Source organism: Staurois parvus, unplaced genomic scaffold (genome assembly GCF_062004578.1).
Source record: "Staurois parvus isolate SC_StPar_1 unplaced genomic scaffold, SC_StPar_1.0 ptg000051l, whole genome shotgun sequence".
Classification (NCBI taxonomy): domain Eukaryota; kingdom Metazoa; phylum Chordata; class Amphibia; order Anura; family Ranidae; genus Staurois; species Staurois parvus.
In genome coordinates this window covers 1,825,206-1,838,876 of record NW_028317847.1, presented here as the reverse complement: position 1 = coordinate 1,838,876, position 13,671 = coordinate 1,825,206, and the positions used below count along the sequence as shown (strand labels likewise).

The window sequence follows — 13,671 nt, the reverse complement described above, 5'->3', positions numbered from 1 at the left end:
GAGAATAAATGGGTATGGATGGAGCTAAGGAATAAGAATGCAAATCTAGAAGCAGCAATTACTAAAAATGTAATCATTTACAAAAAAAAAAAGCTATATATAGTATATATGTTTTGCAAATATTTATTTTTCTGAAGAATTCCTTCTGTGTATTACCAGGAAAAGTCTTCAGTTTTCTTGTGACGGAGTCTAGTATCAACAGAACAGAATGGCAGGAAATCCGTTCCTACCGTCTAGGAAGCAGTTCCTGGAACACCCTCACATGTTGTACCTGGAACACCCTCACATGTTCTACCTGTTGCTGGTTGTTGCAGGATTATTAACCCCTTCAAGAGTATAACCTTTATACACCTTCTTACCAATTCAGATTTATAATACTTTAATAATCCCAAAAAGAAATTAAGATACAATTGTTGCCACAACAGTTTTTTGTGTTGGGGAGGTGTTGGTTTTGTGCTAAATATTTTTTTCTTGCTACTTTTTACCTGGACTCCTGAATAGTGATTCAGGCAGAAACTGCAAGGAACTATCACATGATAGCAGGTCATTGGTCCAATCAGCTATAGTCAGGGAATCCACCACCCCATGGGGGCACCTTTCAAAGAGCATGGTTGCCAGTGATATCAAAGACCTAATGTGGCCGCATGACCATATCTGGACAATGTCATTAATCAAACTTGGCCATGCGGTCATATTAGGTCAATGACGTCACCAGCATCCTTGCCATTCCTAACGTTACTATTCTTGGGCTGGTCCCTAGCTGTCCTTGTTAGCTGGAATCTCTAGTAGTGAACTCAGTGCCCATATGAAAGAAAAATATATTTGAAATATATTTTAAAAATATTCTTCCCAAATATATTGCCATATAATTGAAATGCTACAATTTTGGCCATATTCAAATTTTTCAATATATATATACATCGTATTTTTCGCTCCATAAGACGCACTTTTTTCCCCCAAAAAAAGGGAGGAAAATGTCAGTGCGTCTTATGGAGCGAATATGGTCCGGTATTTCCGCCGCCATGTCAGAATACCGGGCCGGCCGCTCAGCTCTTCTCTGCAGCAGGACCTTACCTGTTCCTCGGTCCAGCGCTGTACAGTCTTCCCGCATCATCATCTTCCCGCGCCAGCATCTGTGACAGCCGGGTGCCCACTGCGCATGCACGAGAAGTGCTGGGCTTTGTGAATGGTCCGGCATCTTCTGGGACACATGACAGGTCCCAGAAGACGCCGGGCCATTCACAAAGCGCAGTGCTTCTCGTGCATGCGCAGTGGGCACCTGGCTGTCACAGCTGGGTGTCCACACTAAAGGGAGGACAACTCCGCGGAAGTGGGAGCTGGTACCTGTCAAATTCAGGTACCTGCTCCCCCTCCCTCCCCAAAGGTCCGCAGTCTCTTGGTCATCGCCTGTACTGTCTGCAGTCTCTGGTCATCCCCTGTACTGTCTGCGGTCTCTGGTCATCCCCTGTACTGTCTGCGGTCTCTGGTCATCCCCTGTACTGTCTGCGGTCTCTGGTCATCCCCTGTACTGTCTGCAGTCTCTGGTCATCCCCTGTACTGTCTGCAGTCTCTTGGTCATCCCCTGTACTGTCTGCAGTCTCTTGGTCATCCCCTGTACTGTCTGCAGTCTCTTGGTCATCCCCTGTACTGTCTGCAGTCTCTGGTCATCCCCTGTACTGTCTGCAGACTCTGGTCATCTCCTGTACTGTGTCTGCAGTCTCTGGTCATCTGTACTGAGTCCACAGTCTCTGGTCATCCCCTGTACTGTGTCCGCAGTCTCTGGTCATCTCCTGTACTACGTCCGCAGTCTCTGGTCATCTCCTGTACTGTGACCGCAGTCTCTGGTCATCTCCTGTATTATGTCCGCAGTCTCTGGTCATCTCCTGTACTGTATCTGTAGTCTCTGGTCATCTACTGTAATATGTCTGCAGTCTCTGGTCATCTCCTGTAATATGTCCGCAGTCTCTGGTCATCTCCTGTACTGTGTCCGCAGTCTCTGGTCATCTCCTGTACTGTGTCCGCAGTCTCTGGTCATCTCCTGTACTGTGTCCGCAGTCTCTGGTCATCTCCTGTACTGTGTCCGCAGTCTCTGGTCATCTCCTGTACTGTGTCCGCAGTCTCTGGTCATCTCCTGTACTGTGTCCGCAGTCTCTGGTCATCTCCTGTACTGTGTCCGCAGTCTCTGGTCATCTCCTTTACGGTGTCTGCAGTCTCTGGTCATTTCCTGTACTATGTCTGCAGTCCATTGATTCAGAATATTTTTTTCCTTGTTTTTCTCCTCTAAAACCTCGGCGCGGCTTATGGTCAGATGCGCCTTATGGAGCGAAAAATAGGGTACTGCATGTTGAAATGCGTTTTTATTACAAAATATATGAAAAATATATTTGAAAATACATTTCAATGTATTCCAGGCATGGCTATATTGTACATAGTTACATTGATCCAGCTTGGACTTTTGGAACTATATATATATATATATATATATATATATATATATATATACACACACACCATACCTGGCCAAGGCCCCTTGAAGCTGGACATCTTTGAAGTAAGGAATAATTCCAGGTATGGCTATATTGTACATAGTTACATTGATCCAGCTTGGAATTATGGAAATATATATATATATACCATAGCTGGCCAAGGCACCTGGAAGCAGTATATCACTGAAGCAGACACCGCTACCCCAGTGATCTCCACTTGTCCCGCGCTGAGTGGCCAGCAAAACGTTCTCTGATTGGCTCCCCTGCCGAGCGGTTGACCTTCTGTGTTCAGTATGCAGCAGGCCAGCCGTTCAGCGCGGGACCCGGAAACAAGTGGAGATCACTGGGGTAGCGGTGTCTGCTTCAGTGATTTCCTGCTTCCAGGAGTCCTGGCCAGCTATGGTATACACATATTTCCATAGGTCCAAGCTGGGCCAGAGTAAGTGCAATATAGCCATGCCTGGAGTTATTCTTGAATTGTTTGTGGTGTTCCGGAAAAATGAAAGTGGTGTTTTTATTAGCTGCTACAGGAAACCACCGCAATAATATTCTATATTTCCACCTTATATAAAGGAAGTCCAGTGACAGTTTACATTGTTCTAATAAACTTCTACTTACGTTGTCATATTCTTTTCCAGTGTCATTGAAGCTTGTATCATTTCATCCACTGTCAAGACATAGAAGAGAGATATATGTTGGAAAGAAGCAGGCTGGCCCTAAATATCACATGTCATGTAAGCATGCACACAATGTTGAGGTTCATATAAGGTATGTTTATTAATACATAAGCCCATATAAAACTTTACTGCAAGAAGTGCCTCAAATCTGACTTGTATCTTGGTTCAGACTTCTAGGAAAACCAATGAGCCAATCACATAAGCAGGAAATGACATATTTGGAGGAGTTCTGTACACCATCTGTTTACAGAACTCCTCCAGGTTGCCATATTGCAACTAATTTTACAAAAAAATGACAGTGTCTGCAGACTGAAAAGGAAAGGTACTTTCTATTAATATGAACCCCTCCCAGCTCTTTAACATGTTTCTGATGCTTTGGCTGTCACAGCGGTTACGTGATCAGAACGCTTCTGGTCGCAAGTAGCTTTCTGTTAGGCGTCAGTAACTATGCCAGGAGCACCCAGGTCGTGCACTCTCGGCACAGGTTTGTTTACATTCTGGCGTGCAAGGCCTACCAGCCGAAGGCCGCATATTGGCAATCTCTCGGCGAGAAGAGATTAAATTGCAACATGGCATGTGAAGCTATTTTATATGCTATATTAGTTTTTTTATCTGCTATTTTATTTCCACAAAAGTGGAGTTACCCATTAAGGAACTGTCATAGAACCAAGTCTTCCAATTGAAGGATTTCCCCCCACTTCTTGCTAAAGTTTTGGATTTCTCATCACAACAGTCTCCAGATAAAAACAGGATAAATCTCCCCAGCAGGCATATAGACAGCATCTGATCAAAGGACAAAAAATAGGTGTTCAACTTCAGTTCTTTTAGGACAGTTGGATGATTTTCAATTCAATGCTTTCCTCAATAGCCTAAAAGTGGTAGTGTAGTCCACTTCCTAACGTGTACCTACAGGTAAGCCTATAATAAGTCTTGCCTGTAGGTATAGTGAACATCTCCTAAAATTGCACTGTTTAGGAGATAATCACATGGTATGCAGCCAGTGGCATCACTGGCGCATGAGCTTTGAAGGACGGCATACCCGTGCTGTACCTTCAGAGCTCTATGCTGCAGGAGTGATGTCATCATGGCTTGGCCATTCATTCAGCCAGAGCCCACGAACCTGGAAGGAAGACAACGCGCCACTGGACGGCTTCATTTTAAGGTAAGTAAGCCAGTACATCACCAATCCTGTCTCCAAATATCACCCAAACCATACTCTCTGCTTCTCGCACGACCTCCTACTCTCTAGCTCTCTTGTCCCCTCCACCCATGCTCGTCTCCAGGACTTCTCCAGAGCCATCCCCATCCTCTGGAACTCTCTACCCTAATTTATCAGACTATCACCGACTCTACTCACTTTTAGGCGATCCCTGAAAACCTATCTCTTCAGGAAAGCCTATCCTGCCTTCAGCTAATAATGGAATCTTCTATTCCTCCTACCAGTCCATCCCCCACAGTTATTACCTTTTGTACCACTAGCCCCTCCCTCTTAGATTGTAAGCTCCAAGGAGCAGGGCCCTCCTAACCCTCTTGTATTGAACTGTATTGTTGCTGTATTGTCTCCCGTTATATTGTAAAGCGCTGAGCAAACTGCTGGCGCTATATTAATCCTGTATAATAATAATAATAGGGCCAATATAGACAGGATCCAATTAACCTACCAGCATGTCTTTGGAGTGTGGGAGGAATACTAGCATACTACACATACTACGCATACTAGCACATTATACCATTAACTTGCAGGTGGACTTTACTACCACATTAAAGAAAACCATAAGAAAAACATGGAGGCCACCATTGCAAACCTACCTTTTTAAATGGCAGAGAGCAGATACATTTAAATCTGTGCTCCATTTACTTCTTCCCCAGAAAAATGACTCAGACACTTCTCTTAGTAACAGAAATATTTGTACTTGTAGTCTTGCAAATTAACAGCTACTGTATATATCCACAATGCAATCAACACATAATCCTCTGCATACAAATGCAATCTCATCAGATTCAATTGGAAACCATATTTGGTTGTGCTGGTTTTACTTGAGCTGTCTCTAGTAGTGTATAAAGATAATGGTGCATTTAGTGAGTGGTGCCGGCCCATACCTCAAGGTACAGCAGTCCTTAGGAATATGTCCATAGCATGTGGATGCCCTAAAGAACAGTTCCCATTGGAGGAAGCTGTGGTCTAAAGAAGAGCTTACATGAGGATACGTGTCCTCACTGAAGGCTTTCTACACCGGACTTCCCCCTACGAGGTCGGCTCCTCTGCATGTATGCCCTTCAGGGGATGTGACATGCCTGTAGGGAAATCTATGTCTCAACTGACCCAAGCCCTACAGGCATCAGCCAAAGCTTTTAAAGTAACTTCTTCCGGGTCGACCCATGCTTCAGATCATGCACATTTTTTTTCTATTCGCATTATTTCCGTACAATTACTGTATACAATTAGCGAAAATCAGAAATTGTGTTCATGTATGATAACAATTTTCTAGCTTACACTTTCATTTTTTTTAGTATGAACAGTCGAAATTGGTTGGTGAAAGCACCATACCAGTGGTCTCCAAACTGCGGCCCTGGGGCATGATGTGGCCCTTTGCTTGACATTATCCAGCCCATGAGGCATTATTCCTGCTGCTGACACCAATAATGGGGAATAATTCTTGCCCCTGACACCAACAATCTGGCGCTATTCCTTCCACTGACACCACAAGGTTGCAGACAGTCTCTATGCAACAGCACTAGGCTGTTCTCCAACCACAGGTGATGTCACATGGTATAAGTCACATGTTCCTTCATACCTAGAAGTAACAATTATTTTCTTTTTCTTTCAGTAGTTGAATAGTGGGGCAGAGAAGCAAAAGAAAGGTACATGTGTGGTGCTAGGGAGGGAGCATTAACCACTTCCAGTCCAGACACTTTTACCCCCTTCCTGACCAGGGCAATTTTCAGCTTTTAGCGCTATCACACTTTGAATGACAATTGCGCGGTCATGCAACACTGTACCCATGTGAATTTTTTACCATTTTTTTGAGACAGATAAAACTTTATTTTGGTGGTATTTATTCACCGCTGGGATTTTAATTTTTTTTGTTATGTAAATGAAAATGTCCAAAAAATTTGAAAAAAAAGTGTAATAAAAATAAATAATATTTCATCATAAATCTTGGCCAAAATGTATTCCATTTTCTTTTAAGTAAAAAAAAAAAAAGCCAAATTAGTTTATAACCAAAAATTATAATTTTTAAACATTTTTTTTTACATTTTTATTTTTTGTTTTATATTATTATTTATTTTTATTTTATTTTTTTTACATACTGTCACCCTAGCAGTACAGTGACACTGTACTACTTTTGGGGGTGATGAAGATTTTTTTTTTTTATACACTGATTGCTTTTACATCCATATAGAATGTAAAAGCAATCATTTCTCTTTCTATCTGTCTGCATTCTTGCAGTCATTGAGAAGTACTGAGTGAGCTGTGATTGGTCACAGCTTGTCACATGGTACAAGGATGTTGTGAATAGCCTTGTACCATGTGATCTCTGATCATTCACAGATTTCACACGTAGTAAGCAATGATGTCAAAAGTGACATCTTTCTTACTACTTTGCATGTGATCACTGATTGGCCACTTCATACAGAGGTCCCGTCCGACGATCGGTGTTTCACTGTGTCCGGAGAACACAGCGGGCACCAGATCGCGGTGCTGTGCGCTCCTGGGGAGCGCGCACAAGCAGGGTGCGGGGAGGCCGTTTATAAACAGTCAACCGACCCTGCAGTGTCACCGTCCGGCCGTTTATAAACAACGGCCGGTCGGGAAGTGGTTAAAGAAAACCTGTTGCTTCGGTTTGAATTAACACTGCAAGGTATGGAGCACATTGCAATAAACTCACCTGTCATATTCTGTCCAAAAGACACAAAGCTGTCTGTCATTTCCCCAAACACCAGCATCATGAGTGGCAAGGCGGCTCCATGTGCTACGGCTGCTATAGTTCCAAACAGCATCAGTAACCTGTCTGTGACTCCAGAGTATCGGAACTGAAAAAGAACATTCAGACAGTCATCTTTCTTCCCCCATGTAAAGGGAGGTGAATCTTTAAGATACTGCTTAAACAGATAGTAAAGGGGTCAATTTTCTTACCTGTAACAATGAATGTATTATTTTTATCTGTTACTATTAAAACATTTGATTCATTCTCATGAATGGTTATATTATATCCACCAAAAATGCCTCCTTTCCTACTCTCCATCCAAAACATCTTATAGAAACTCTCAATTAAAGAAAATTTGTTCTCAGAAAAACAAGTTAGACCCTCACTGTGGACAGTTCAATTGAAAATGCTGGTGCCTGGCTGAATGTGGATTGAGTGGCTTCAATACTTTCACTGACCAGGAGAAGTATGCAGATTAGGAACTCTTGCTTGATGTATGCTTGTTCCTGGTCAAGCCAGTATTTTTAAATGGAGGTCAGAAATGGCAGCGCTCTAGAAGCTAAAGACTGAACCCTCAACGGACTATTAAATATAAAATATTAAAAAATACAAAAAATATTGTAAATTGTCCTCCTATGCCATGCATTAGACCCTTTACAGAACTGAAAAATATAATTTACAACCATAAAAAGAAAAGCCAAACTCCAGCCAAAACCTTTTATTTGTTTTGTATATGGCAGGCAAGGTTTAATGTTTCTGTTGGGTTTTACAGTGTTGTGAAAAAATATTTGTCCCCTTCCTGATTTTTTTTTGCATATATGTCACACTTAAATGATTCAGATCATCAAAAAAAATTAATATTACACAAAAATAACCCAAGTATATAAAAAATGCAGTTTTTAAATGAGGATTTCATTTTGTAAGGGAAACAAGCCATGCAAACCTGCCTGGCCCTATGTGAAAAAGTAACTGCCCCCTAAACCTCCTACTGCAGGGGTGGGCAACTGTGGCCCTCGAGCTGTTGGTGAACTACAAGTCCCATCATGCCCCTGCCTTTGGGAGTCATGCTTGTAACTGTCAGTTTTGCAATGCCTCATGGGACTTGTAGTTCTACAACAGCTGGAGGGCCACAGTTGCCCACCCCTGCCCTACTGCATAACCCAAGTGTTCTTGAGCTCGAGATCATGAACTGATAGTCAGAAATTCTCCTTCAGGATTTTCTGGTAGAGCTCAAAATTTATGGTTCCATCATTTATGGCAAGTCTTCCAGGTCCTAAAGCTGCAAAGCAGCCCCAACCATCACACAACCACCTCCATGTTTGACTGTTAGTATGATGCTAGTATGCTGCGTTAGTTTTACGCCAGATGTAATGGGACGCACACCTTCCAAAAAGTTCAACTTTTGTCTCATCAGTCCAGAAAATATATGTCCAAAACTCCTGGGGATGTGAGACAAGCCTTTGTGTACTTCTATAGCGCCATAAATTTACACAGCACTTTACATATATATTGTACATTCACATCAGTCCCTAACCCTCAAGGGGTGTACAATCTAAAGTCCCTAACTCACATTCATACATATACATACTAGGGCCAATTTAGACAGGATCCAATTAACCTACCAGCTTGTCTTTGGAGTGTGGGAGGAAACCGGAGTACCCGAAGGAAACCGGTGCAGGCACAGGGAGAACATGCAAACACCAGGCAGGTGGTGCCATGGTTGGGATTCGAACCAACGACACTAGTAGCTTTACATTCAGCTGTACAAGCTCCTCTCCTGTACTGAAAATGGTCACTCTAATTTCAATCCTTTACTAAATCACTATCATTATCTCTTGCTGTTTTTATGTAGAAAAAAAAATATCTTTATTCAATTTAAAAATGTTATACTCATTTTAAATCCTTTAAAAAAGCAGAGATTCAATGTAATCCAGCCAGGGATTATGAAGTGAAATGGCACCCCGCAGACGTGTTTCCATTACAGCACTAAAAAGCTCCTAATATTAATGATGAAAGGAAATTCAGGGCAATTACCTAATTAGATCAGACATTCTGAGTGCTACTCTACAGGATTTCCGCTTTTATAAACAACCTATATTTATGAGTTCAGCCAACAGTGTCTTTCTTGCCAAATGTCAATTCAATTGTTGTATTTAAAGGGGATGTCCACCTAGAAGCAATATGTAACTGGCATCTAAGGAATTTAAAAAAGAAGTCTGGGATGTTGGATTCTTATCGCCCGATGCCCGGGACATGTAGTTCCTGGTGCCGAGCAGGTAGTTTTTTTCTACCTTTAGCCCTTCTGTAGGCAAGCAGCAGGGCTCACCTGCCCGGTGAAGCAATAGGCAGCAGTGCTGCCGCCCCATTGTTTCCACACAGTGCCGCTCCCCTCCCCTTTTTGTGCTGACCCCAGTGGAGCAGAGGGGAGACATCCAGGATCTTTTAGACCTTGGATGTCTCAAAGAGAACCTGTCACCAAAAATCATCACATGGGACTTTGTCCTCTATGTGATAAAAAAAAAGTAAAAAAAAAAAAGTTTTTTTTATTGTAAAAAATTAAAGTTACACCCAAGCACATACTATCCCCCCCAAGAAAATATTGAGGCTCCCACCCCCACATATATGCACGTACAAGCATGAAACCGTCGATTGTAATACACATGTCACATATTGCCACGCACGCCAGAATGAGAGCAATAATTCTAGCACCAGACCTCTTCAGTAACGCTAAACTGGTGCCCTATAAGGAGCTTTAAAAGCGTCACCTATAGAAAATATAGGGTACTGAAGTTTGTCACCATTTCACGCAAATTTAAGGTTTGACATGTTGGATATCTATTTACTCGCTGCAACCTCATCTTTTATATTTTACAAAAGAATAGGCTAATTTATTGCTTTTTTGTGCCCTAAAATTAACTTACTTGTATTTTTTACTAAACGGTAATATTTGCGGTAATATCATGCGACATAAAAGAACTACCACTATTTTATTCTCTAGGATCTCTGCTTTCAGAAAATATATCATGTTTGGGGGTTTTATGTAATCTTCAGGCCTAAAGTGATTTTTTTAAACATGTGAAAAAAAACGCAAAAACTGCTCTGGCAGCGAAAACGCAAAAACAGCTCTGGCAGCAAAAGGGATAAAGTATAAGCCAACACTCCCCTTCCCTGGGGAGCAACCAATCTTTGTTCATTACACTGCAAGGTCTCCCCCCTCCCTGCCAGTCCCCAGGTGCGGTGCTGGGACAGGCAGGGAGGGGATGAGGAGATAAACAGCGCAATGTTAAAAACATTACACGTTTAAGTCACTATAAAGCCCCTTTTGTTTTTAAAAGCCCCAGACATTCCTAAAATCAGCTCAGATTTAAATATGGTTTTGGTTAAAAAAATGTATTTTTTTATCTGGAGTAGATTGTCATGAAGGACAAGTAGATTGGGGCCCCGATTTAGTCCCCGGACAAGAAGCTTTTTAAAACATTTCCAGACCCCTGAGAACCGTCACTTCAAAGTGGTTGTAAACCTTCAGTTTTTCTTTTTTAAAATAATAAACATGTCATTCTTACCTGCAGTGTGCAATAGTTTTGCGCAGAGCAGCCCCAATCCTTCTCTTCTGGGGTTCTCCGCCGGTGCTCTTTGGGGAGTATCCCCATAGGAGCCACTTCCTATGGGGGCAATCATGCACGGCCCAACATCCACTCCCTCGTTAGAGGATTTAATGTACAGCAGCAGCAGTCAATGGCTCCCGATGCTATCAATCTGCAATGTGAGGAGGGAGAGAGCCGAGCGAGACGCTGCTCTCAAGTACAGCGCCGGATTAGGATTGGACTCAGGTAAGTATAAGGGGGAGGGGGGGAACCACTTTAACTGCTTAATTTGTGCCAGATTGGTTAAAATAAATTCTTACCATGCCAGATACGTTTTGCTGCTGGGGATACTGTAATTTATTTATTACAGGTACTTATACAGGGCTCTGAGGAAGAGGCACCGCCTCGAAACATGTCAGCCAACAGCTACCTAGAGGTCTACAGTCCCCCACCAGACATCCTTCAGGGTGATTGGACCACGCTGCATTTTTTGTGACATGCCCTTCATTTGATTTTATTCCTTTGTGAGTGTTTTACTTTATCAATAAATCTTGTTTTTAAAGGTAATGCACTAGGCCGGTGCACCCTCTTTTTGTTTCTTCATATACACTTATACAGCGCCGTCAATTTACGCAGAACTTTACATATAGGAGTGTACAATCTAAGGTCCCTAACTTACATTCATACATACACATACTAGGGCCAATTTAGACAGGAGCCATTGAACTTACCAGCATGCCTGTGGATTGTGGGAGGAAACCAGAGTACCTGGAGGGAACTCAGGCAGACACAGGGAGAACATGCAAACCCTCCGCAAGTAGTGCCATGGCTGGGAACAACCCTAGTGTTGCCAGGTGGAAGTGCTAACTACTGTGCTGCCCCAGTAATACACTCTAGTAGCATTTGCTCCATACAGTAAGTGCTGTTGGCTTCATGAAGGACTACGGCCAACTTCCCCTCTGCTGCCGGAAATAGAGAGTCACTTGCACAGCACCTTGGCCATTCAGGAAAAGCCTTGACATTTTTTTCAGTGAACACAACGCTATCTCTGATTGGCCGAGGTAAAGATCTTAACATCACCTGCCAACCTCCTCTCCTCAGCCAAGGAAGGCCATACATTAATTTAATATAATGCAAAGCTGTTCATGAATGGCCAAAGTCCTGTGCAAGTGACTCTCTTTCCAACATCCCTAGCAGTCACACCATTCTGGTTTATCCATGTGAGCAAGCCAGCAGTAGTGAAACGCGTCAAGGAAGGTGGTTTCAAGTAGAGACATTACTGTTTTCAGTTTTCATGCCTTGACAAATAAATATAGAAAGAAGAGCTAAGTTTTGGAGTGTGTCTTATATTTACTTTCGACTGAGAGTAGAGAGGGGCTGTGGTAGCCAGCACCTGGGTCATCCGTGTAGGTTGAAAGGAGCAAGTCTGGAGCTGAGCCATGGGTTTGGGTAAGTTTGTAATGTAAGAATTTATTTGAACAAACTGGCCCAAACAAAATATTTAAAGGAGACTTGGAGTTCTTCTTTAAAGAAAAACATTTGAAGTACATCTGAGCTAAACATCTCCTCATGTTTTGTCTCTTAAAAAAATGCTTCAACGGGACAGGAGTTTAAGCTGAGCCTCTTTGCGGACGATGCCCTCTTGACCCTTACTAATCCTCTGACGACGCTTCCTAACTTGCAATGAGTTCTTGAGCGCTTCTCCTTGATTTCGGGTCTACGTATCAATTTGGATAAAACCGTCGCTCTCAATATTACTTTGGCTTCAGATTTGGTTTCGCGCCTACAATCCCACTTCCCTTACCGGTGGGCTTCCTCTTCTCTGGAATACTTGGGCATTCGCTTGACCATCACCTATGACTCCCTTTTTGCTGCGAATTATTATCCTTTGCTTAGCTCTTTATCTTCTCTTATGCATTCCTGGCAATTTCCGCACCTGTCTTGGATAGGACGGGTTCATTCAGTGAAAATGACCATTTTGCCGAAATTGTTATATTATTTTCGCACCCTCCCTGTGCGGGTTCCCCCTCACTTTCTTCGGTTGCTTCAGGCGAAGTTTATGCGTTTTATTTGGGCCGATAAACACCCCAGAGTCTCTAGAAACACGCTCTTTGCTCATAGACTCCAGGGTGGTCTTGGGGTACCCAATGTAACTAAGTATTATCAGGCGATCCAGATTGCCCCGCTGTCTATGTTGCATGCTTCCTCCGATGTTCCTCTTTGGGTCCTGCTGGAACTACCTAATTGTGCCCCTATCGCACTGTTGACACTCCTATGGCTTCCCCCTGCCCTGCGCCCTATGGCGCTGAGTCCGATGTTGCTCCATGGCCTACAAGTCTGGGACTCGGTACGTTACTCCAGTGGCCTGATGTCACCCTTTTTGCCCTTGCTTCCAATCGTTAACAACCTTCTTTTCCCACCAGGTCTAGATCACCCGAAGGCATTCTCTTGGTGGGTGGCTCATGGTTTCTCACAGGTGCAACACTTTTTGACTTTTCGGTCCTTTCCTGCCTGGAATGTCCTTCGGGAGTCTCAGGATGTTCCCCCAGCGGAATTTTTTCGGTACCTTCAATTGCGGCACTGGCTACTTTCGCTGAGGGCCACTTCTGCTTTCCCATATCATAAATCTGCCTTTGAACGGCTTTGCCAGCGCCCCAGGCCTTATCTCCCTTCTTTACGCAGCTTTGAACAGCGCTCGTCTCACACTTCTCTTTCATATGTTGTTCAGTGGGAACGCGACCTGGGAGTGGCTGTGGACTGGAGTAGGGCCTGGTCACTCATAGCTAAATGTTCATTTAATACGACCACGCTGGAAGCAGCCTACAAGGTGTTGTTCCGTTGGTACTGGGTTCCAGCTCGTCTGGCCCAGGCTAACCCTGCCTGTAGTGATCGATGTTTTCGGGGTTGTGGCCATCGCGGCGATGTACTGCATATCTGGTGGTCATGCCCGAGGTTGGTTCGTTTTTGGTCTCGTGTGTTTGGCCTCCTTTTCACT

At 43.3% G+C, this 13,671-nt stretch overlaps 1 protein-coding gene across 1 annotated transcript in view; it reads right to left on the bottom strand.

The window, feature by feature from the left end:
* ABCB1 (ATP binding cassette subfamily B member 1) overlaps positions 1–13,671 on the bottom strand; it is a 117,599-nt gene that overhangs the window by 75,347 nt on the left and 28,581 nt on the right. The window contains exons 4-5 of the mRNA XM_089666257.1: positions 7,054–7,198; positions 3,105–3,153 (exon numbers count right to left, since the gene is read on the bottom strand). Coding sequence (XP_089522383.1) covers positions 3,105–3,153; positions 7,054–7,198 — 194 coding nt within the window. The remainder of the gene's footprint in view (positions 1–3,104; positions 3,154–7,053; positions 7,199–13,671) is intronic.